Source organism: Syngnathus typhle, linkage group LG7 (genome assembly GCF_033458585.1).
Source record: "Syngnathus typhle isolate RoL2023-S1 ecotype Sweden linkage group LG7, RoL_Styp_1.0, whole genome shotgun sequence".
Classification (NCBI taxonomy): Eukaryota; Metazoa; Chordata; class Actinopteri; order Syngnathiformes; family Syngnathidae; genus Syngnathus; species Syngnathus typhle.
Window position 1 is genome coordinate 14,562,295 of NC_083744.1, and position 24,702 is coordinate 14,586,996.

At 46.8% G+C, this 24,702-nt stretch overlaps 2 protein-coding genes and 2 non-coding genes across 14 annotated transcripts; 2 read left to right on the forward strand and 2 right to left on the reverse strand.

Annotated features, from left to right (window-relative positions):
* The first annotated feature begins 36 nt into the window (after positions 1-36).
* adck2 (aarF domain containing kinase 2) lies at positions 37-3,126 on the forward strand. Of its 2 annotated transcripts, none has more exons than XR_009714932.1 (8): positions 37-1,252; positions 1,344-1,490; positions 1,564-1,692; positions 1,766-1,861; positions 1,923-2,192; positions 2,262-2,390; positions 2,450-2,544; positions 2,625-2,643. XR_009714932.1 is itself a non-coding variant. In XM_061283234.1 (8 exons), exons 1-8 carry the CDS (start codon positions 398-400, stop codon positions 2,763-2,765), a joined length of 1,821 nt encoding a protein of 606 aa, XP_061139218.1. In that variant the 5' UTR covers positions 37-397; the 3' UTR covers positions 2,766-3,126. The 2 variants fall into 2 exon arrangements, 1 of the variants encoding a protein (XP_061139218.1); XM_061283234.1 differs by having other exon boundaries at positions 2,491-2,544; positions 2,625-3,126.
* On the reverse strand, positions 2,975-24,644 carry srpk2 (SRSF protein kinase 2). 10 transcript variants are annotated; one of them, XM_061283226.1, is made up of 17 exons: positions 24,531-24,644; positions 23,334-23,535; positions 23,063-23,129; positions 10,462-10,613; positions 10,135-10,243; positions 9,399-9,486; positions 9,227-9,314; positions 9,034-9,140; positions 8,810-8,975; positions 8,359-8,399; positions 7,882-8,227; positions 6,964-7,719; positions 6,778-6,878; positions 6,384-6,491; positions 6,243-6,312; positions 5,012-5,104; positions 2,975-4,364 (listed from the first exon to the last, which is right to left on the reverse strand). In XM_061283226.1, exons 2-17 carry the CDS (start codon positions 23,347-23,349, stop codon positions 4,180-4,182), a joined length of 2,493 nt encoding a protein of 830 aa, XP_061139210.1. In that variant the 5' UTR covers positions 23,350-23,535; positions 24,531-24,644; the 3' UTR covers positions 2,975-4,179. The 10 variants fall into 10 exon arrangements, 9 of the variants coding, with proteins under 9 accessions (XP_061139210.1, XP_061139212.1, XP_061139213.1 ...); XM_061283228.1 differs by lacking the exons at positions 23,063-23,129; positions 23,334-23,535; positions 24,531-24,644 and adding exons at positions 18,652-18,802; positions 18,987-19,184; XM_061283229.1 differs by lacking the exons at positions 23,063-23,129; positions 23,334-23,535; positions 24,531-24,644 and adding an exon at positions 18,652-19,185 and having other exon boundaries at positions 8,374-8,399.
* On the forward strand, positions 22,497-22,569 carry trnak-cuu (transfer RNA lysine (anticodon CUU)). The gene has a single exon. It is a non-coding gene; the product is annotated as a tRNA-Lys (tRNA).
* trnat-agu (transfer RNA threonine (anticodon AGU)) lies at positions 23,969-24,042 on the reverse strand. Its single transcript has one exon. It is a non-coding gene; the product is annotated as a tRNA-Thr (tRNA).
* Positions 24,645-24,702: the final 58 nt, after the last annotated feature.

Sequence of the window (24,702 nt, forward strand, 5' to 3'; positions counted from 1 at the left end):
CCATTTTAATGGATTGTCCCTTTAAGGGCAAACCACGTGATATTGATTAAGCAACGTCACACCCGGAAGTACAAGCGTCGGCATTTGTTTTGATTCATTAGTAGAGTTTGGGTGTCGTGGCGATGGCGTTATCAAATATTAATAAATATTATTAACATTAGGTAGTATTTGAACTGTGGATACACGCGGATAAATAAACCACCACAACTGCAGTTATGTTTTGTTTTTCTTGTAGGTCAATGCTCTTTTGCACGTCAACGATAGCTAAACGTAGGTAGCCTCGCGCTAACTGTAAAATGACAGCGGCGGTATGGTTAATATTTTTTTTCTAATTTGTTACATATTATGTTAGTTACATATTAAAAATCGTACATTAGTGACACAAGCGCCCGGTGCAATGGCAGTGGCGTTGTTAGGGGCGAGAGCGGTTCTTCTCAACGTGAGGACCAGCCTCCAAAGAGCAAGCCTTTTTGGTCGAACCAGATTCGTCCAGACGTCCAGGTCATTTGGAGTTAAGAGGATGCACGCTCTGACCAACATCCCCAAGGTTGCATTGCTGTGTTGGGGCACAGTCGGTGCATCTTCAGCCCAATGCCAACAAGCCTCTCTGCCAGCCCAAATCACCACCAGGAAGTCTCTTGCCAAGTTTCAAGTAGACAAACTGATCTTTCTCCTCCGCCTGGGCCTCCGTGCGATTGTGCTGTTCCTAAAATTCTCTCCCATCTTGCTCCTCTCCCCTTTGGTTCTGCTCTCCGCTCGCTGGGCTTCGTGCTGGTTGGACGCCCTGCTGTGGGTAACGGAAAGCTCCGGCCCGGCCTTCATTAAACTTGGACAGTGGGCCAGCACCAGGCGAGACATCTTCCCTCAGGAGTTCTGCGACCGCTTCTCCAGACTCCACGTCAAGGTGCATCCTCATTCCTGGGCCCACACCAAGCAATGTCTCAAGAGGGCTTTCGGGAAGGACTGGAAGAACGTGCTGGTGTTTGAGAGCAAGAAGCCGGTGGGCTCGGGCTGCGTAGCGCAGGTTTACCGCGGCTGGGCCAACAAGGACCAGGTGGAGGACCCGGACTTCCAGATGCTGGTGGACCAGCTGGACAGGGAGGATCTTCTGGAAGCGTGGGAGATTCCCGGTTTGAGTGGCGTGCCGAGCTCTCTGTGGAAACTCTGGAAGGGAGGAAGCGAGGAAGATGAAGAGGTGCTGCATGAGCACAACGCCTCACAGAAGGATCACTTGATACCCGTGGCCATCAAGGTGAGTCACGAGTAGCAAAAGGCAAAGGCCCATTTTTACACTGCCTGTAAAATCCAGAATGTCCAGATGACGCTTTGTCGTTGCACTGTAGGTGCTCCATCCCGGCCTGAGACGGCAGGTGGAGATGGACCTGATGCTGATGAAGGCCGCTAGCTGCTTTCTGCACTGCCTGCCCGGACTCAAGTGGCTCAGCCTGCGCGAGATAGTCGACGAGTTTGAGAAGCTCATGACCAAGCAGGTACTGTGAACCCTGGTTATCACACAGCTAAGCAGGAAGCGACATTTTTTGACAAGAGTTCTCCATCTTCCAGATTGACCTCCGTTTCGAGGCCAAGAACATTGAACGTTTTCGTGAAAATTTCCGCAACGTGGATTACGTGAAGTTCCCCACTCCGTTGAGGCCTTTTGTCACCAGAGCGATTCTGGTGGAAACATTTGAAGTGAGTACAAAGGGTCAAGCTAATGATTGGCGGCAATCAATCCTACACGAGTTGTTTTTTTCCCGTCATCCAGGAGAGCGAGCCCATCTCGGAGTACCTGAGCGCCGAGACTCCTCAGGAGGTGAAGCAAAGGATTGCCAGGATGGGAGTTGACACTCTGCTAAAAATGGTGAGCTATCACTCGGGGAGAGGTTAACCCAAGTAGCTGACTGTGGATTTTTCTCTCTCAGGTTTTTGTGGATAACTTTGTCCATGCCGATCTGCATCCGGGCAACATCCTGGTGCAGCGTTGCGGACCAGCCGCCGGCTCCTTCGACATCCCCGGAGGAGACAGCGGGAAGACCACCCTGACCGACCTGTGGGACACGGTGGTGGTGAGCGTCCGACCCGAGCCGTGTCCCTTCCAGCTGGTGCTGCTGGACGCCGGAATCGTGGCCCAGCTTAGCGGCCGCGATCTGGACAACTTCAAGGCCGTCTTCACCGCCGTGGTGCGGCGCCAGGTGAGCTAGCGGGCGCTCCGCTTAGCCGCCAAGCTCACTCCCCTTCTTGTGCTTTCTTTATCTCGCCAGGGTGAGCGAGTAGCAGAGCTGATCCTCCATCACGCTCGCGCTAACGAGTGTAAAGACGTGCCGCGCTTCAAAAAGGAGATGGCGGAATTGGTGGACGTAGCCCTCAGCAGGACACTCTCCCTGGGAAAGGTATGTTGGCATTTTTGTGACTTTCAGCGACCTTTGGTTTAACCTGCCGTGTGTTCCAGATCCAAGTGGGCGCTTTGGTTTAACCTGCCGTGTGTTCCAGATCCAAGTGGGCGACCTGCTCTCCAGAGTCTTCGGCCTGCTCATCAAACACAAGGTAAAGAACGGGATCATCACAGTGAAGGAATCAATGTTTTTTTTTTTTTTAATGAGCCATTTTGTTTTCCGTACTCACAGGTGAAGTTGGAGAGTAACTTTGCATCCATCGTGTTTGCCATCATGGTGCTCGAGGGACTCGGTCGCTCCTTGGACCCCAATTTGGACATCTTGGAGTTGGCCAAACCGCTGCTGCTCAAAAACTGTGCCTCCCTTGTATAAACACGAATCAATCACGCTTACATACCTCATTGAAGTTTTTAACGTTTTCGAGTTTTTGGCGGGGCGGGGGTCAAGCTGTTTACATCACTAAGTACTGTAACATGTCCATGAACATAAGTTGCATTTGGGTGTACGTAATAAAGGCAATCAACGGTCTGCACGCCGTTTTGGTTTCAATAGACGACACGCGATGGAGGTGACGAAAGCCATTCGTTTAGCGTTTTATTAAATCCGTCAATGAAAAACACAGACAACAGACGTCATCGGGAAGAACAGTCAGCATGGCTGAGAAAGTGGATGAAATGAGGAGGTTTTTGGGACAATAAAAATAAAATGACATACCTTTATTGCAAAAACTTAATTGTGTGGGTGTGTGTGTTTGTGTGTGTTAAATCACCATAAAGAGCCCAGACAGAGCAGCGCTGATCAGCTAATGAGGGAGAGGTGTTAAAAAAACTCAGAATAGTTATATTAATTAACAGCAAAGAATCTCTAATAGACAAACACAATCACCTCAGAATACAATTTTTTTTCACGGTTACGACAACCAGAGAAAAGCGGATTTATATCTTTGTTTTTTTTTTAATGAATTATTTTTTTTTGAAAAATATCTCACAATTTACTTATATATTTTTTTATTGCAAAAAAATAGGCAACTGGACTAGTTGTGATGAATGATTAAGGGAGAGACGCACGCGTGTGTGTACGTGTGTGTGTCTGTGTGTGATTGCAGGAAGGGGGGGTGTCACAGCCTGTTTTTTTTCATTTGGAATGTGTGTGTATGCATTTGTGTGTATGTGTTCCCATGTCTCGTTTGCTTTTTTTTTTTTTAAATGTACAAAATGTTCAGATTCCTGAAGGACAACAAGTGCAACCTCCGCTGCGTACGTCCATTTTGTCATTGGGGTAAAGAGGGGAGGGGGTCACAGCAACACTTGACCATTCCCAGAGAGCACACCCGCCTTCCTTTTCATCCAATTTGGGAATAATCAGCAAAAATCGTACCGCCATTACTTGCATCCATTCACCATGCATGGTTGTTTGTATTCTTTTTTAGTTATTCCTCACTCTATTTTGCAGTGACGCCCCCTAGAGGTTTGGCGACCACTCAGCTCTTAGAGGAAACTATGCGGGGCCCCGCCGAGAGCGTCCAGTGAAGGTCCCCGTTGCGACTGAAGGGTTCAAAGGTCATGGCAGGAGCAGCTCTGGGCAGTATTTGTCCAAAATAAGGTCCATTTCCACAAGTTCTCTCATCGGAAGACAACCACAAGTTTTTTTTTTTCTTTATCCGTACACTCGTCTTTACATTCCGTAAAGGACTTTGTGGAGGGGCTCGCTGGGGTGCGTCTTTCAAATCAGTAGCCGTGGTACCATCAAGGGGGGGAGGGAGGGGGAGGGGGGGTTGCGTGCATGGCTACGAGTTAAGCCACGCATGGTTGAGGCATTCGCCTGCTGACGCCCGCTTCTCCGGCACCATTTCCAGCATGGGCAGCAGGAATTGGGTGAAGTAGGCGGCGTCCTCGTGCGCCCAGCCGTACTTCTCCACCAGTACGTCGTAAAGAGACCACGGCTTCAGCTTGGTGATGTGCCGGAGTTCGCCTGTGGGGAGGGGAGGGAGGTAGGGGTGGGGGATTGCACCCTGTTAGTCGTTGCAATTGGAAAATCAACCAAGGAGTAAGGCTCACACTGAAAAGAAAACTAAACAGGCTAACAAGGAAAAAGGCTCATTTGTTCAAGGGAAAAAATAAATAGATAATTATTTTTAATTATTATTTTAAATGCTTTTTCTTTAAAAAAAAAAAAAGAGAAAATTTGTTATTTTATTATTACTAAATATTATGAATTATTTCAGGAATCTTGTAGCAAAATGATCTTTCTTTTCAATGTGGCCCGAGGACTCCTTCATAGAAAACTTCTTTACAATTTAAAAAAAAAAACATGTTCTCTTACTCCCAACAAGTCTGCTGTGTCGCCGGGGACCCAACACAACCTCATTTACTGTCAACGTTAAAGCTGAAAAATAACTAATAATTATTAGACATAATACAATCCAATAATTCAATTGATCTGCAGACCTGCACAACCAGTAAGAGATCATGTTTTTTCTCCCCCCCTGCTCCCCTCCCTATTGCCTATTCACATTGACACAATCATGCAAGGAGGTGTGACCGATTGGTTGAGTGCCACAGGTGCAATCGAAGTCTCCTTCGCGCCTGCGCCCGGTGAGCCCAGGGGTCCCCGTTTACCTTTTTTGGAGAAAAACTCTCTGCTGTGCTTCCCGGCAGCGTACACTTTGCGCGGGACCTTCCCGAGGAGCTCCGAGATCAGAGCGATGTGGTCTGCATGCCCACCACCACCACCACAAAGAGGGAACAGGCACCATTACAGCATGCAAACACACACACACAAACGGGACTGACACACGCTTCTGCCAGGGACCACGCCACACGGGTCACGTTGGACTCCGTGTGTGCGCGAGTGTGTGTGTGTCCGCCTTTTGACGTCCGCGTGTGTCAACCCCGCTGGCTCTATGGCCAGCGCTACCTCGTCTGTTGAAGAACTCGCGGGAATATTTTCCGGAGAGGGCAAAGTGCCTTGGGATACAGCCCAGTAGTTCAATGATGTGGGCTATGTGGTCTATGGTGGAGAGAAGGATGTGTGTGTCGGGTCGGGTGGGGAAGGGAGGGGAGGGGTCAGGTGTAAAATACAGGGGATGATTGGCGGGAAAGAGGCAGAGAGTCACACATAGTAAAGGAGAGAAACCAGTTAGCAGCGAACAGCATTTCAGCAAAGAAATCCGCTTGGGAGTTGTCCAATCAGATTCCAGCCTCTCTGTGTTGTCACGTCGATCTAACCTGCCTTCAGATTTCGGATTGACCCCCGAAATTCGATTTTGCGCAATTTTACGTGGGATTACCTTCGAAAACTTCCCAAAAGGACAATGGCGAATGAAAAATCGCGCAGGTTAAAATAGAAGAATCTTAAATCACGTACAAATTTAAAGGTCCAAATGATGATGTCATAAATAAGATTAAAGTGGTGCGCGTGTTAAAATACAAATACGGTAAAATTCCCAATTGTGAGCCGCTTAAAAAAAAAAAAATAGTCGACCATTTCTCCTTCAAAAGTTGAGGGTGAAAATGAGTGAAGGTAAGACATCAGAATTGAAAGACAGGATTCACAGTCGAGTACAGATGACAAGTGGACAGTGAGGTGTTCTAGGACCAGAGGGGGCGGGGCTTCTCGACACTTATTTGCATATTTATGATGAATCTTCTTTTGTACTTAACACAGTGGAACCGCCAACATTGGGCCGAGAGTCAACGGCCAGTTGAGAGCGACATTTTGTCATTTTGGGGCTCCAATGGCCGACTCAGGCACCCCAGTTTGAGAGCCTGACTTTCAAAGCACTTGGGTGGGCCACACAAATTCAAAAAATTTGCAGCTGCGCTTTCCAAACGCTGCGGTAATCCTCACCCTCATCCCTCGAGTAGTCCTCGCCCGAATGGGGCTCAAACAAGTAGTCCCCTGTTGCTAGTTCAAACGCCTGCCAGACACAAGAGGGCGCTGTCGTTACTCAGTACACATGTGTGGTCCGGTCGGCTGCTTCATGTTTACCATGCAGGCGGTGCTCCAGATATCGGCGGGAGTGCTGTAACCGGCTCCTATCAGCACTTCGATGGAGCGGTACTGTCGGGTCTGGATGTCCTCGGTAAAGTGCTTGTGCTGCAATGCGCGAGTGGATGGATATTAATATCCGATGATGTTTGCCATGAATTATTCACACGGCTGACACTGTACTGTACACACGGGCAACTATTGCAAATCGTAAGCAGTTTTTTTTAATCGATGAACTGCAGAGTCAGAGTCGCTAATTTTCAATCGGTATCAGTAATTGAAAAAACAAATATTTGATGTAGTCACCGTTACTAATGATCAATTTGTTTTTGTACAGAATCCTATTATATCTTCATATCCGCATCAGAGTGCTCGAGTGACGTTTGGGTCTTACCACCCAGCAGGCATTTCCGAGGTCAGCTATTTTCACTCGGATGGATTCGGCGTTGCGGGGGTCAAGGGGGTTTATCAGGAGGTCCGCGGCTCGGGCTCGAGCTGGCGAAAACAGTAAGTCGTGTCATGTATAAATTTTTTTGTTTGTTTTTAGTTCCCATTGTAGCTATTAAGAGCAATGTGGTACCTTTGGGCGTTTCTCCCGTGCTGGACGATGAGACGGTGCGGCTGCGGTCCGCTGCGGGGCTGCCGGGCAGCTTGCCCGCTCCGGTGTCGCCCGTGCCCCCGCACACGGGACTGGCGGGCTCCGGGTCCAGAGGCAACTCGGGAAAGAGCGCCACGGCGGCCCTGGGGCGCTGGCCCTCGCCGTTGGTGAGCCCCGGCTCGCCCGCCTCGCCGTTGAACATCTCGTAGCCGGAGCTGAGCGACAGGTCCCTGTCGGTGTAGCTGAGCTCGGACTCCACCAAGGGGCAGAGGAGCGGCTCGGGCGCGGTGGGCAGCCGGGCGCCCGGCCCCTCCGAGGCCGGCGGCGGGATGTGGCCGTTGGTTTTGGCCGCGTGGGTTTGGTTGGTGGGCGTCTTGACGGGCGAGCTCGTGTCTGTGAGGAGCTCGGCGGTGGTGTCGTCCTCATCGTCGTCCTCCTCCTCCTCCTCTTCCTTGGCTTCGTCTGTCTTCTCCGTCTCCTCTAGCTCATTTTCTTTCTCCTCCTGGTCGACTCTCTCTACCTCCTTCTTCATCTCCAGCCCTTTGGGCGGCTCCTCTTCCTCTTTCTCCTTCTGGATAAAATCGTCATTACCGGGAGGGATGGGAGCGTCTTTCTCGGCCACGGGCGTGGGCTCCTCTTCTGCATCTTCGTCACGGTCATCATCGTTGATGCGGGGTCCCTCTCCCTCCTCTTCCTCCTCCTCCTCCTCCTCACCGGGCTCTTCGTTGTGTGCTGCGCCTGAAAACATGGAAGGAACAGTGGAATTAATTACTGACATTGCAACTCCCACTTCCTCTGAACCAAACCTCCGTTATCGATTTTTCTGAAAATAATTTTCTCACTCGGGTCGTCTTTGTCTAAACGAAACATCTGTGCCGACGATGAGTCCACGACACTCACATGTATGATTGGTCAACCTGGTGGGCCTCTCACTACTTTCCTCCTCCTCCTCTTCCCCGTCCTCATCGTCGTCGTCATCGCTCTCTCCGAGGGCCATGCCGGGGCCCGGCGGCGTCGGTTGACGGGGCGTGGACGGTCGCTCAATTTTCGGCCGCTCCTCTTCGTTCGTCCCTTCCTCCTCCTCCTCTTCCTCTTCCTCGTCGCCCTCCTCGTTGGCTCGCTCCCCCCTCTTCTCGGCTTCCCTCTCCAGGGCTTCGATCTCCAGCATCCTCTTCTCCAGCAGCTCGGCTTGACGCTTCTGTTTCTTTTTCAGCTTCTTCTTCTTGTTCTTGGAGATCTTGCCCACCTGGGAGCAAAGCAGCAAAGCCGTTAATTAGACCGCAGCTCCGAAAGGTCATCTGACAACACAAGGCAGGCGTGTCAATTGTGCGTACGTGTACATGTGTGTGCGTGTGTGGCCTCTCATGTCATACTCACATCAGTCGTACTCACCGGTTTGAGCTGGGGGGCTGTGCTAACTGGCACACACACAAGGAGAAACACCCATCAGATACGTTCAAAGTGCGAGTCACAACATACGCGAGCAAAAGTCGTTCGCTACCAAGGGCTGTCGGACACACAATTCACAAAGTTACAATATTTGTTTTGATTCGTCCGATTTGAGATTGAAAGTGTTCGAAATTCCATACTCAGCTGTCGAAGGAAAGATCCAAATTTAAAATGCGTCGACTGCAACAAGAGCAGAATTCAGCCGGAAGTGGCATGACAGGGCATGTAAAGTACACGTCGCAACTGTAGGGGGAGCCAGTGAGCAATAAAACAGATTCCTGTATGCTGGCTGGGGTAGAAATGTTGCGCTCCCAATTATTTCTCGACTTGATGTGTGCGGGGGGGTACGATATGACTTCACGTTTCACGGCGTCCTTACCCGCTGACCCGGAAGGGGGCGGAGCTCCGGCTTTCTGCCACTCGGTGGCTTCCATGGCCATGCGCCTCACAAACGTGTCGTCCACGCACATCAGGATGTTCTCGGGCTTGATGTCCGTGTGGATGATTTTACATTTGGTGTGCAGGTAGTCCAGCCCTTGCAAGACCTGCCCCACAAAAATCCCATTTGTCGGCTTCTTCGGGAAATATTTCGTGCGTGCTCACCTGTTTGATGATGCTCTTGACGCACGGCAGCGGCAGGCCTTGGTAGTTGGACTTGATGATCCACTTGAGCAGGTGGTGACCCAGCACCTCGAACACCATGCACACATCTGGACCGAGAGTTAAAGACTGACGTGTGCACATGCACAAACAGACACACACACAAAAGAACACAACACACACGCAGACAGGATACGAATGCCGTTGACGCCAGAGATCTTGAAGTCATCTATCAACTGGACCACCATGTCCTTGTTGGGGTCGGAGGGGTCGCTCTCCCTCACCTGGAAAATAAAAAGGGAAATGTAAGTAGAAGGCCAAAAAAAAAAAAAAAACGAGATAAAAAAATGGAAGAACGGGCTGCTCACACATCGCAGCAACTTGATCTCATCCAAGGCCGTCTCAGTGTAATGCTGGGCGCTCTTCACCACCTTCATAGCCACAAAGTTCTTTACTCTACGCAAACAAAGACGCAACAACAATCGGATTGTTCAGAAAGAAACGAGACACGTCCCTCATCACCTTCATCACACTCCCACAATGACACCGAGTAGGCAAAGGCGTCGGAGAAGAAGACGATGCGTCATGAACTCGTTAGCTAATGATGCGGAAATCCAGAAATGTTTGATTTGGTGGATCAACATCGATTTGAGGAAGCGGAGAACTAATTCAGCTCTGAAAAGAAGCAAAATGTGTTCATATCTTTTGATAGTTCTTTCGTACTGTCTTGCGGGTATCATTGTTGTCATGGCAACGGGATCCTGCTATTTAATAAACATTGTTTCCTAGGGGATGGAAAAATAATGTTAACGCTGTTTGCGTGAAGGACTTGTACAAACACGGTGACGGTTACTTATCGACGATAAAGACTGATGACTTCAAGTAACTCGACGCCGGCTCGCAAGACTTCCATTACTGTAATTAACACCGACGGCGTGAGTAAATACGTGTGTGTGTTTGTTTGTTTGAAAGTTGACACTTGGTTAATGTTACGCTCATGCGGCCTGCCAACCAAGATGGGTTCTGAGCTTTAGTGTCGTTGCGGTGTGTGCGTCAGATTTTGTGGAGATGTTGTCAGCAGGTTGTTGTGTGTGTGGAACTCACTGGATGTCCCAGCACAGCCAGACGGTGGAGAAATGGCCCCACCCCAGCTTCCTTATCACATGGTACCTCCCGTTGAACAGATCTCCGATCTTGACCGGATGGTAGCCTCCTGAAAGATGAAAAAAAAATCGGGATGAAAACGATATTGTTCCATTTTATAGGATTTGATGGAACTATAAATCGACTTTGCCAGGTTAGAAAAAAAAAATAGACAAAAAAAACTATTAAAAACACAAATTTAATATATATTGGTGAATTTGAGTTTTTACTGACTCGTTGGCTAGCTAGAAAAGACAGCTAGCTAGCAACTGTGTGTTCCATCCTGACCTTTGCAGTAGTCCGCCGGGTCCTCCTGCTCCTCATCGTCGGAGCCCAGGATCTCCTCCTCCGGCTCCGGGGGCCCCGCAGGCTCAGGGGGAGGCGGAGGGGGCGGCGGGGGAGAAGGGACACTCGCCGAGGCTTTCTGCTGCGTCTCAGGCCTGCCGACGACAACCGAGGCGACAATATAAGCGTTAGCCTCGAGTGTCGTTCCGTCTTTGTGACTCACAGCTGGATGCGGGAGATGCGAGAGTTTTTTTTTTGGAAAAAGAAATAGTGTGCGGCTGACAGATGGTGCTCAACAGGAATCCCGACCATAAGAAAAGCCCCCCGGAAATGATGTCATTAGAGTCTCTGCAAATGGATGAGCGGAAGCCACAGCTGATTAATTTCATGAAGTCATCAACGGAAACATTCACCTCATCACTCCTTTAATCCTTTCATTTTAGTAATAATTGAGGCACTGTAATGTCGCTGCTACGGCCCTCCAAAAGCAGATGTTTGTTTTTACATCATAAAATGTGATTTTTCCTTCATTTCAATTCATTTGAATGTAAATTAGTCGCTCAAGGCAATTTACATTAACGCAAAAATGACGTATGCACTAAATTGGTAAATAAAACAGACATGCTCTGTACCTCCCCATCATCAGAAACAAAACATCGGCATCAAAACCACAAAGCGAGAGCTGCTTATAACGGCGGTCACAAGCCTAGACACATGAGCTCCGTGTGTTGCCGTGGCAACTGCAGCGGCTGCTGGGTTATGGGGGTGGTTCCTGGGGAATCCGGGAGACGAAGCGTTAAAAGTGACAGCGACCACATCGGCTTTCCCGGAGCTGACGTGAAGGGCAGAAGATAAGTCGGCATTGAGATTTCACTGTCCATCTTTTACAAGCCGCTGTGTCCTTGCACCGCAAGATGTCGCGTCTTTACCAAAGCGCTCACGTCGTCTGTTTATACGTCACACCTATAACACGCCGTGCGCCTTTTTATTTCTTTATTTTGCCATCACAACTCAGCCACGCCTCCCACCCCCCTCATAACTTCCGCAGCCTGTGAGACGCCGGAAAAGCGGCGACCAAATTAGCCGCGGAGAAAGACGACTGTAAGATATAAGGTCACTGTAATGAGTTGCACTGTCGGAAAGAAATTAATCATCGGGGCCGATGATAACACGACACCCACAACTTAGCGAGCCGGGGGATTTCATCTTTTGTATGGAGGCAAAACAGAAGCCGGGAAGCTCATGATGCATTTTAGGTCAAAGATAAGACATCTTCAAAAGTGCCGTTCGGCACTTGTGATTAGCCCCGCCCCCCTAGAAGTACTTCCCCTCGCCCTAATTGCGACTCATTATTCACATTAGAAGAACCAATTGACGCCTCCAGTGTAATTGTGTACACAGTCGCCATAGCGACCGTGATTGGCTACAGTTTCAACGTGATTGACCTTCCGAGAGCGAGGACGACAACGGCTGGATCTGAAGATGACTGAAAGCGAATCTTCCAGACGTTCAAATATTTACCCACATGTCTTAAAAGCCCAAGGAGATCTGTTTTTTGATGATCCAGGAATGAAATCCAGCCATCTATCAAGGTCAAACTGTCGTGTTTGTCTCGAGGTTACGATCAAGCATGATGGAATGTTTTGAGCGCAGATAACAGATGAGGTTATTATTCATGACGGGACGGCAGGAAGACGAAGAATAGCGATTCTGCTCGCGACCCGATGACCTAAGCTACATTCGCGATTGTGTGAATAACTGCTGATTGGATGCCTGGCACTTGACAAATGCGACGGGGGTGGTGACAATCATGAAACGGACACAAAGGACTCTTTGCCAATCATGCCGCATTAGAATGGCATCGCACAGCGCTCTGCTTGTTTGCGTCTGGGCCCTTTTTGGCTGCTGTAAAAGCGCTGACTCGGCGGAGCACGGTTGGAAATGTCACAACAACTCGCAAGATTTACCCTCCAAACAAACGCTCCTTTCAAACACAAACACGGCAAACTTGCAAGAACGCGTTGGCATCTTGACTGACAGCTTTTTGTCCTGTGAAGGAACATTTTTTGAGTTGCTTTCAGACATTTCGGAGTTCTCAATTAATCAGGTCCTACACGTTGTTAGGATGAACGCTTCAAACGTGATGACTCACCCCCACCGAACGAACACGTCTAGTTATCACCTTGGTAACCGAGGGATTTTTCCTTAGTAACGATGATGGTCGTCATCATGCTGGCTCTTAAAGCGTGGGATTCACGGCGCCGGTGTCCTTCAGGTCTGCCAAACATTCCGGAGGTCTCCCGTTGATTTGCCGTTTTTCGCCTCCATCTCGGCCTGTGTCGGCGGGACAGCTGACTCATTCCCGGAGCATTTGTCTGAGTCTCCACCTGAGACCTGACACGATTTTCAGGATGTAACCTCTCCGCATCCATTTTTGATGCACCCGCCTGCAGGTCTCGCCACTATTTTGGATCTGCCGAAAGACGCATCAGCCCTTTTTACACCTCCCACCTAAAACTGGGATTTCTTTCCCTCGAGATTTTTTTCCAGGTCAAGAACTCGATGTCTATTTATCCGAATCTTCTCATTTCAAGATCCTGCTCCTCACTACCTTCAGCGCCATTGACGGTTATAGACGTCAGAGACGTTAGCAGTGAATGAGTTAATTAAAAGTCACGGCATCTTAGCGACGTCTGCAAATAAAACCGCAATTTGTTTCCCCGTTGTCCGAGCCTCACCGATCCATACGTGGGGGCTCAATCGACCGACGCTCAACTTCTGCCCGCGGGCCTCCGATAAATACAAGACCACACGCGGAGCGACGCATCGACCGACTTTTGACTCGACAGAGGTGCTGAAAACAAACAATGGAATCATTGAGTGAGGGGCATGCAAGAGCGGGTGGCGTATGCAAAAAAAAATGACTGCCGCTAGTCAAATTGTGTAATCAGACAAACCGGTTCATCGGGAATAGGCTCCCCGCCGGGGTCTTTTTCTGTCATTAGAAATGAGTCACCGCAACGACTAAATTTTCATTTCAAAGTTTGAATAATAAAAAAAAATGTTTTAATTAAATTCTCCCCGGTGGAAGTTCTAAGAAGTGAAATGGGAATACAATGACACAGGAAGGGACCCCACCAACACCAACAGTTGAAAGACTGTTTGCAGACACAACATCAACACTGTTGTCCGGCCGACTGTGACTTAGCCCGATACACACTCGTGTGTGTGTGCGTGTGCGTGTGTGTGTGCGTGTGTGTGTGCGTGTGTGTGTGTGTGTGTGTGCATGACTTTCAGCTTAAATGTAATTTAATTCGATTCCATTTCAATACTACTGTATATCAATTAAACTGTATTTTATTTCAAATTTAATTTCATTAAATTATATGTTTTATTGGTTTTTATTCTAGTTATTTTATTCTTTTGATTTTATGCTCAATGTTCTATTCATTATTTATTTTTTATGCATTTTAGTTTAATTTATGGGCATTTTTTTTTTTTTACACAATACGCATTATGCAACAGCACACACACCAGAGATGAGGTCATTAACATTCCACCGCCTGGCTGCAGCAGTGACCCGACGTCACCCGAGTCTGCAGAGACTCGCCACCGTCATCACCCGCCATCTTAACGCGTTTCACCCTCATCTTCCTGCGCCTTTCCCTCTCGCCTCACTCTTCCTTTTGGCGCCATTATCATCTCTCTCCCTAAAGGCTATCTAGTTATCCTCTCACACATTTATTCCCTTTCCTCAGCTTCCTCTCTTTATCTTCTCACATCAAAGCCGGCGCAGAGAAGAAAAAAAAGCACAGAGTGAACGTGTTTAAATTGGGATTTTAAAAAATGAATGGTGGCGATTGTCGGCTTGCGATACTGTTAAAAATCACAGTAGAAGAGAGGCGACACAATGACAGGCGTGATTAGAGTGAGGGTGCAGCTCGTGGTCAACAAATGAGACATTGCTAAATATTTAAAATTGTCGTTATAAATTTGATTTTAGAATAGTTCATTTTCCTGCCTCTTATGTTTTTACATTAAGATGCCCCCGGAGATGACCTTTGAACCCAGTTGAGTGGCCCAGCTGAGGCAACTGCCCGGTGTATCCGATCAGGGGTATCACCATGGCGACAGCGGGCTGCTCTGTCGGGTGTCTTGTTCCCTTCACTCATTCCTATTACTGATTAACAAGCGTGCATCATCTTTAATTGAGCCGCTGTTGAAGGTAATGTTTTCATTCTTTTCTGTTTTCATTTTATTTTATTATTAGATTTATTTTTTTAACGCAATGTTTTCATTCTTTTCTATTTGAATTCATTTAGTTTTATTTAAAATTATTTTGATTTGAATTATTTTATTTTATTTTCAATGCAATGTTTTCATTCTTTTCTATTTGAATTCATTTAGTTTTATTTAAAATTATTTTGATTTGAATTATTTTATTTTATTTTCAATGCAATGTTTTCATTCTTTTCTCTTTTCATTTTATTTTATTATATTTATTCTTGGACTTCATTTTTAATGCAAGGTTTTCATTCTTTTCTGTTTGAATTCATTTGATTTAATTTAAACTATTTTATTTCAATTATTTTATTTTTAATGTCAAGTTTTTATTCTTTTCTGTTTGAATTCATTTATTTGATCAAGCTCTGTCGTATTCATAGAGAGCAAAGAGGGGAGGGGTGAGCAGTTACAAGGGTGGAGGAGGGAGGGGAGCAAGCCGCAAATTGACATTAAAAACAAGGATTGTCATAAAAAATGGTGCCTTGGGGGTACGAGTTAGCCCCAAGGACATCATGATCTGGATTTCTTTTAAAGAAAAGATTGGCGGTGATTGGACACTGTGACCTCCTAAAAACAATTACGAGAGAAGAAGAATGTGATATCAGCAAGTTATCACGCCGTCTGAAATACTTTCAAGCTCTTGTCCAGACATTTTCTGCTCGGGTGCAATTTGCTCACGTATTGAAGATTTCGCACATTCCCAGAATTCTTTCGTCTTCTCATCCTCCATCTTGTTTTGTTTGCTCTTTCTCTCTTTTTGTGCCAAGACAACTTTTTTTTTTTTTTGGTAGGTGACTGATTTATTAGCCCTTCAGCAATTTAATCAAACAAACGCACCAAACGACCTTTAAATACGACCTTGTTTGCACTCCAACCAGGAAACACCAAGATAAATGAATGATCCTATTAAAGATTTCAAGACACAGCCCTTAACAAACAAATCAATCAGGGGTCGGACTGAAGCCATTAGTTGTCCCCGTAATAAAATATACCCTCTACAAGCCCCGCCCCTTTCAAAAACATTTGCATCCCTTCGCCCTCCGATCCAAAGTTAATCGGTTTCGTCTCCGGGTCGTAAATGAACGGCGATGGGTAACACGGGAAGGAGGCCGGCCGTCCGGGCATGTGTCAGCACATGCAACTTATGTTTCGAGACGGGTGTCGAGTAGACGAAAGAGGAGATGGAACATTTTGGTCCATGTTGGAAACAGCTGCACATGTGTGTGTGCTATATATTCACCCATAGCAAATGGTTGACAATAAATAGAAAACCTCATGAACCTCAATCCCTTGATTCGTCTTCTCACTTTGTGTTCGCTTTTCAACTTTCACCTGAACCGAGCGCTGCGCTCCATTAAATCCACCGATTGCTCAAGTGTGTTGACAGAGCACACACACCGTACACAATTAAAGGCGAAGCAAACACGTCAACGCTCGCCCAATGTCTCAACAGGTTTTTGTTGCCCACTAAAAAAAAACTTGCTAACTTGGCTTGCTGTTTGCCAGAAAACTTTTTTTTAACCAGAAAAGATTTTCTCCAGTGATGAAAACATCATACTCGTCCTAAAACCCAAATCAGTTCAATCATCCATCTGAGCATTCTCTGCGGCACACCAAAGTCGTTAAATCTATCAAACAAAGCTTTCATGCGAGCGATTTAGGATCAGATGGAGTCGTAGACACAAGCATCATGAGAGCCCAAAAAAAGAAAAAAAGTTCGTCACAAGTTTAACAAGAGACAAAAAGTACCAAAGACTGAGCTTGTTTGTTTGGAAAATAGCTCGCTAGGTCTTGGACATAAGAACAAAACTGTTTTTGTAAAACCGAGGACTGGCTTTAGATGAAAGCAGTAGTCAGCATTCATTGTCGTGAAAAATGCTGAAGTTGCATTGCTTCAACAATTAGCAGCGATTAACTCATGGCTACTGTTTGTCACGTATGCTAGCAAGACCTGAATCTTCAAACAAACCAGTTCTGGTAGAACACAATTAGGATCCCTGCAGCTACCACATCAAAAAGCTTGCTTGCAGTTATTTGTTATACATAACGGGGCCCTTCCCTCTGACAACGTATGCTTTGTTATTCCATAAACTGCTAATGGTCTATTTTTAGATATCAGCAGACACGACCCGAATTCTCGATGTCACACCCTCCTGGTCCAGCTCTGATGAATAAATCTTTGTTGGGTATTCTAGGAGAACCTCTCAAGGGTGAGACCCCGTGACCCCCCCCCCCTCCTTGCAGTCACGATAGGGTTATGCAGCTTCTAAACTGGTCGATGTGCGTCGAGAAAACACACACTGGGCTGTGTTATTTGATATGTAGGACAGAATCGCCGTTGGGAGTGGAGCTCTTGGCTAACCCTAACCCAGCAACAATGGAGGACCGTGTACCTCTTAATTACAGTCAGACAACAGCCAGCTCAACAATGTGACGCAGAGATGAGACCGTGATTGCGCCGTGACGCACGAAATACAAAAGTCTACTTTTTCAGACACACACAATTATCTTAATAATCACATGGTGCCAAGATGGTGATGACTAAAGTGCCAAATTTAACTAGCTTGGATTCCAATGTTCAATTTACAAGTGCTCAAGAAAAAACACAAATAAAATCTGAAGCTCAGCCATTTAACATTCACACAAGCTAACGGTTAGCAAGATAGCCTGCCTAGCCTCATTCTAGAACAATTTCAAATACGCCGACACCCACGGCACTCACCGGGTTAGGCCCCGCCCTTTAAAGGCACACACCTCGAGGATGGCAACCCTAAGGGGACAAAAAAAAAAAAATACCTGCACCTCACATGCGCCATATCTCAGCGAGATGATAGATAAGATTTGCGATGGTACTTGGCACGCCATCGGAAGCCACCTGAGTCATCCTGTCTGCCCCTCGGCCGGCGGCGCTGCCCGTCAGATCGAGATCTTTCAACGCTAGCACGGTTAAGGCCTCGCTGGGTCAGCTCGCATCTAAACAGATGTTTAATTTGCTCTGTCACAACTCTAAAAGTAGAAATTCAAGCGCCATTACGAAACCAAAATTGTTAGCATGTCATTTCTTTTTTGGGAGTGAATAATCGTACCGAGATACTACATTTTATTTTGATTTTTTTTCCTCATTGAATAGTATATAAGGAGCATATTAATCTGCTCATGAAATAGGAGTGTAACAGAAATATCTTGCTTGGATTTCCTCCCCCACGTGCTATGAGTTGTTCTGTCATTCTGTCCGCTATGAAGTCGAGCAGCTGAGAATGTTCGCCACATGGCGCTTCTCAACGCATACGAGCGAGGAGATGCCCCGTTGTCTGGCAAATGCTCGTCGCTGGGGGCGGGCGGGGGGTAAATGAGCCGCTAATGTTGACTTGTGTTGACAGTCCCCGTGTCCAAGGACACAATCATGTCCTGAATCATATCCTGTATATTAGATTCATTTAAATCAGTCGCCACAAATGAATGTTAGATCTTCAGCAATGACAATTGGGAGTCTTGGCGGAGGCCAAGTCGTTTCTGGCTTTACAGCACGTGACACGCTTGTGCGATTGGTAGCGTGTACCTCGCTTGTCGCCTTAAATCAGCTGGGAGAGATTCCGGCACCCCCGTGACCCTGAGCAGAACGAGTAGAAAATGGACGGTTGTTCTGTGTGTGTGTGTGTGTGTGTGTGTGTGTGCGTGTGTGTGTGTGTGCGAGCGAGACAAAGCTTTGCGTCCGTTATGATGCGCTGTTCCATCAGCAGCATGCAAAACTGCATTGTTTGTTTGTTTGGCGAGCTAGACAATGGAAGAAACCGGGCAAGGACGTAAAGCCAGGAGGCCCGAAGCATGCAAGGTGCTGGTACGGAAACAAGAGGACATGCCGACGGACACACCAGGAGGGGGGGGGGGGGGGGGTTATGAGGACGTTACCTTTCCGGGGACGAGGATTTCTCCGAGTTCACTGACATGAGCGGAGCGTGTTAGCCGCTCGCTGGTCGAAGAGACCAGAAGCGAACAGAGGAAGCGCTTGTTTTTTTGTTTTTTTTTTTCCTCCGGGTGTTTGGATCTTGCTGATGTGGGTCTGAGTGAAAGGAGAGGAGAGGGTTACCGTCTCCCCCCGTCCCCTCCGCCTCCTCCTCTGCTGTCCTCGTTCTCCGAGGAGGATGGAGGACAAAAACCAGCACTGCGTTGAAGATGATGGCAGGAGCACCTTCCTTCCTTCCTCCCCTTCCTTTCCTTTCCTTCCTTACCCCCTTTCACCTCACCTCGTTCCTTCTCATTCTCCCTCCCCTGGTCCACCAAGCCGACGAAAAGCAGACTGTCCGTCCGGGACTAAGGGTGCTTTCCGGATCTCGCCGCCCGTGTCAGGCCTTCTGCGGCTCTGCACAACAACAGAGCTGAGAGCCCGGCGGAACATTCCACTGCGCGCGCGTGTGGAGGGGTGTCGCCTTATGACAGCAACAGGGAAATAAATGTTTTTTTTTCCTTCTGGCGCACTCGCTCTCCCCTCCCCTTCTTCCCCTCCCGACCTAGTCCCTCCCCCACCTCGCTCTCCCGATTGCCTTATTACAACATCCTGTATCTCAGGGTAACGCGACACAGAACCCCCCCCCCCCTCCCCCCTTGTGCTTCTTCCCTCTCCTCTTTATCTGGCATCCTCACTGCCTTTTGCCTCAACCTCATCTTTGTCGCTGCTTCTTATTTCACTGCTGTATTTTCTGGGCAGATGGATGCGCTTTCACATGAGTGATCAGCTCACTGTGAGGTGGCCACAGGGCGTGCCATGATGTTATTGAATGTGTGTGTGTGTGGTCGGGGGGGTGGGGGTCCTGTCTCAATCCCTCGGTCTGACCTCAATATTAGTCTGTGGGTGCACCGATGCGTTTCTACGTAGGTGTGTGTGTGAATTTTGAGTTTACTGTAATCCTCAAAGTGCATAGGGGGAAGGTCGAGAGGGGGGCCACCATTTTTTATCATGCCAATTAACAATTCAATTCCAAATACAAGTGCTTGATTTTTTTTTTTTATCTAAGCAAAATCTATCTTCTGATAATAAGACTGCCAGCCTAAAGGCTACGCTTTCCATGTCAAAAAAAAAAAAAAACAGGAGTTCCACTTCCCCACATAAAAAGACATCATGTCTCCGAGCCAAACTATTGTCCTCGTTCTGTGCTCATGTGGGCCAACAGTATAGCTCTAAGCTAGCTTTAGCACCAGAGCAACACTTGAGACGGAGGAGGGGGTAGCTTTCTTTCTTTTGCATGTATCTTATTTTCACCCACTTTTTGGGGATCGCCTGACTGATAATGCACCAGTGGGACGAATTGCATGTCCCGCATGAGATCCAACCCAAAACTATGTCAGTGAGATACGTAAAAAATATGGTTTAAAAATATTTCATGACCAGACAAAATAATGGCAACACCCTGTGACCATCGACGTAAGCGTTTCTCGGGTCAGGTCAAGGCACGGAACGAGCAGGGAGTTGGGGGCGTTCAGGGATGCGGTTGCTCAGTGACAGTCCTCGTGAGGAACACATACACTCCGACACGTGTTAAAAAAGACACACAAGCGGCCTAGCGCGTAAAGCCATGTGCAAATTTCACTCGGAAGGATGACGAAAGCGAGGAGAGGGGGATAGAAGGGGGCGGGGGGGGGGTGATGACTCTCATGAGCAGATATATTTTAGGAACCAGTATTGAGGCTGCCGCGAGCTATCTTTAAGCGGCCTACTTCTCCATACTGCCTGGTGGATGCATGCTGGGGAGAGGATACACAGACACACACACACACAATTGTATGTTCAGTAGTCTAGATCAGGGGTGTCCAAACATGCTACCAAGGGCCACAAAGAGAAAAAATGCCAAAGTAGGGAGGAATAGAATGGAATCATCTTCCATTTGAGAATTCTATTGTGGGCAGTTGCCAAAAGTCTAAATGTAATGTCACCCCCCCATCTGTTTACAAATGTGGGTCATCACTCCTCCTTGCAGATGGCAGCGTGCAATGGGCAACAGTGTGTGTGTGTGTGTGTGTTTAGGGTAGCACTTTACCTGCTGTGTAAGAGCTTATTACCTCGCTACCTCACTCAAGATGGATGCCACAACAAGGGAGGTTGTTTACAGATCGTTCAACATCATACCAAAAAGAAATTCAGGAGTAAGTCTACGGTGTGAAATTATGGAGCACGCACACCGTATTTATGAAATGATATTTCAAAATGGAGACAGATGTTCATTTGTCGTTGCAGTGGAATCATTTGACCTACAATCTACGGTACAGTGCTGCCCCCTAACGGTTACAATGTGTAATACAAACATCTGCACATACAACCGGTAACAAAATTCTTTTTTCTTCCCCATTTTGTTTTGAGCTCTCTTTAAGATATGCTAATATATTTTCACAATATTCTCTTGCCTGTCAATTCTTTTTTTGTTGCGACAAATGTAAGAAACAGGTTTAAAGTGATTATAGGTGAATATTTATATATTCATATTTCTATATATCACATATTTTAGTGACACATAGGTTGCAAACAAGGTAGCAGCAGAGCCAGAGCAGTTCAAAATGAGGAGAATGAGTATCGACTATTGTAGCCGCGCCGGTATCCATCATTAGCGGTCGCCGGAGAGGAAGAGATGTTTAAAGCTGGGTGGTCCAATCGATAAAACAATAATTGCGACACAAAAAACTTGTTAAGCTTCATTTTCAGTTGCCATTGCAGCATGGTGACAATGCATAACATTTTTGGGTGACGCTGTGGGATTTATTTCTCTTATCGTGGATGCAATCAATTCCGGCCCGAATAGTTGGTTGCTTCAAGGTGTTGCCATAGAAATCCAATTAAGACGACCGTAAATGCTTACCGGCATGAATCGGCACAACCAATTGCTGACCGTTTTGTCTTCCAATATTTGCAAGACTTTTTTTTAAATCAAAAAGGCTGTATTGTTGGCTTTCCACAGAGGCTGCCATGGAAATCTAAAATAGCCTAACAGCATTGTTTTGAGAGTTTTTGAAAAGGGCGTAGGTCAACTTACCGCCTACTGAACCAACAACAGGTCAACGGATACGCTGTTGACAAAAAATAAAAAAAACGACGTACAACGACTTCACTGTCCCGACTAGCGAGTAAAATCACGCCAACTGACTGAGGCTTGCTGCAGTATTTGGGCCTGCTCGCGGACATGTTTCCATGGTAACGCGCACAACACACACATGGCATGGTGGGACGTTATTTTAGGGAGCAGTTTTAAAGCAATAAAGACAGGAGGGATTAGGCTGCAATAAGAAACTGCAGAGGAAACCTAGCAACTTGCTTTCGGGAGATGTCTGCCATTTTGTGCCCATTCAATGCCGTCATAGCACTTTTGTTGTGCTTGGGCAATATGATCCACTGAGATGCATGGTACAAGAATTCCTCCATCCCACAAACATCTGTTAAACCAATTACTAAATTGCCTCCTTACCAATATTAGGCCAATTGCTAAAACACTGACTTAACCTCCATATGTTCATCTAACCAGTGATTAAAATGCATTCTACCAGAATCTGTCCAATGTTCCACAGAGCTGTTTTCTGGCCAAATTGTGTCTTACAAATCCCTTATAGAAGTGATGTAAATAAGTAAAAGCTTAAACAAACTTGATTTAAGTCACGATAAAAAAAAGAGGAACACAGTATTATTAGTTATAACCTCGGAGAAGAGTCAGATCCTTTTTCGATGCAAAACGATTTCCTTACAAAATCCGCCTCGTCCTTTATTGAAAGCATCGGCCCGGCTAGCTCAGTCGGTAGAGCATGAGACTCTTAATCTCAGGGTCGTGGGTTCGAGCCCCACGTTGGGCGACTAGTTTTTCCAAATCCAATTTCCAACAATCTTTCCATGTTTCTTTTCCAACGTGACGTTTTCTTTTAAATCCGTTTGGCATTGTAATTGCATCATATTTACAACACGACAAGATTGTGCGCAAAACAGACCGCTTCCTGTTGGTGCCAGTCAGTGACGTCACGCCAATCCCAACACGCCATGAAGCTCACTCCACACACACTCCAATTCGCATGCACTTTACACAGCCACTGCAGACACCGAAAAAATTCTCCACAGCAGAACCACACACACCCAGTACCGAGACCAACATGTTGAGAAAATGCGGAAATGGATTTTTCTCACAAAAGTCTGCTCAATATGCACAGCTGTGCATTGTCAACCCGGTTGCAACTTATCTGCAGCATCCAAACGTACACCGGCGGGCGTCGCTCACAAACGAACCCGTGTCAAAAGCACCGAACGGCGGCAGACAAACGCTCCCCCACCCCTGCACCGCACAGCCCGGCTTACCTCCGATGATGACCCGGCTTCTCCTTCTTTCCCTTCGGCCTCCTCTTCTTGGATTGCATGGCCAGCACTAGCGGGTTGACACCGAGCAGGGCATGAGCGACGTCCCGATTCGAGGGGAAAGGGTGCAAGGGAACAGGGGATGATAGAGGAGAGAACACGCGTCAGAACGAGACATGAATCCAAGACGCCACTTCCGGTTCGATTCGGTGCAAAAGCAGGCACAAAAGCGCTGGGCTTTGGAGTTGAGGGGCTTTGCGGGTTATCAACGCACCTTTCCTGGAGATCATGGTTTTCCTCCTCTTCCTCCCAGGGCCGGAGCAGCCAGCACAGACACGAACACTCTTACATCCACACGGTGCTTTTTCTTTTTTCTTTCTTGGCTCCCTCTGCAGGTCAAAGTGGGAACTGCGTGCAACAACTCCTCGACTCTAGTCTGATTTAGGGGCGATTGTAGGATCTGGAATTTTGGGGTGCTAAAAACCCAAACAGAACGTTGACTCAACAAAACAACTTGCCCTAACAATGAAACAATACAGTACTGTGAAAAAGTCTGCCATTGTATTTGCTGTTTCAACAATGAAAACATTAAAAGGAACATTTAAAAACAGGATGTGGCGGCTTATCACTTGCATAGTGCAGTGCATAATATATTCTGTAGATAAAATAAATTATGCCACATGTTTTCACTTCAGAACAAACATTAATCAGGTTTACTGAGACTATATTATTTTACATGCTTCATCCTGAAATACTTTTTAGTCTCTTGTGGTCATTGTACTTCCTGTTGACATTTGTTTTATCTTGTACTTCAGCTACTTTTCTTGATGTGATGCTAAATTAAGTTGGAATAACACTTACAAAACGTCACAAAACAAAAAGCTTGATTGTCTAAGGAGCAGACACAAAAGGCACCGCTGGGATTCGAACCCAGGATCTCCTGTTTACTAGACAGGCGCTTTAACCAACTAAGCCACGGCGCCGCCGCCATCTTCGGCCACATTTTAACAAATATCTACATGCATACCAAGACGACAGGGCGTTTAAATGACGTCTTTTTTTTTTTTTTTTACGACGAGCAGCTTAAACAAACAAGTGCAGGGGCTTGACGCGAATGATTTTCACTAATATTTATCCGAACAAATATAGCATTGATAAGTACAAGTACTAGACTCTAGTACTTGTACTTATCAATGCTATATTTGCTAGTATGCTAGTAACTAGTTACTAGACCAACTGCATCCAGAAATGTCAACTTGTGTTACGACACAAAGTATAAACGTCTCCTCTTACTCTGGTCGATTTCTTAATGCGGACTCTATTAGATTATGCATATTTTGTACGAAACTATTTTTAACTCATTAGTATTATGCACACACTTTCCAATACGTTCAATATTATTTGACTGGATTCAAAATAACTATACGGTGGCCGTAAACGCGTCTCTTCTGTCGCAAATTTCTTCACTCACCCGTCGATGCACATTCTAATGCTTTACAGACAAGTATAGCCTCACATCTTGTGAGTCGTGTACTCGAGCTCACGACAAACGTAATCTGGTTGATTGTGCACCAATTACTCAAATGTCTTAGTCATAGAAACACATTTTTGCGTCATGTGAGGGTAACGTGGCCCTCGCATGC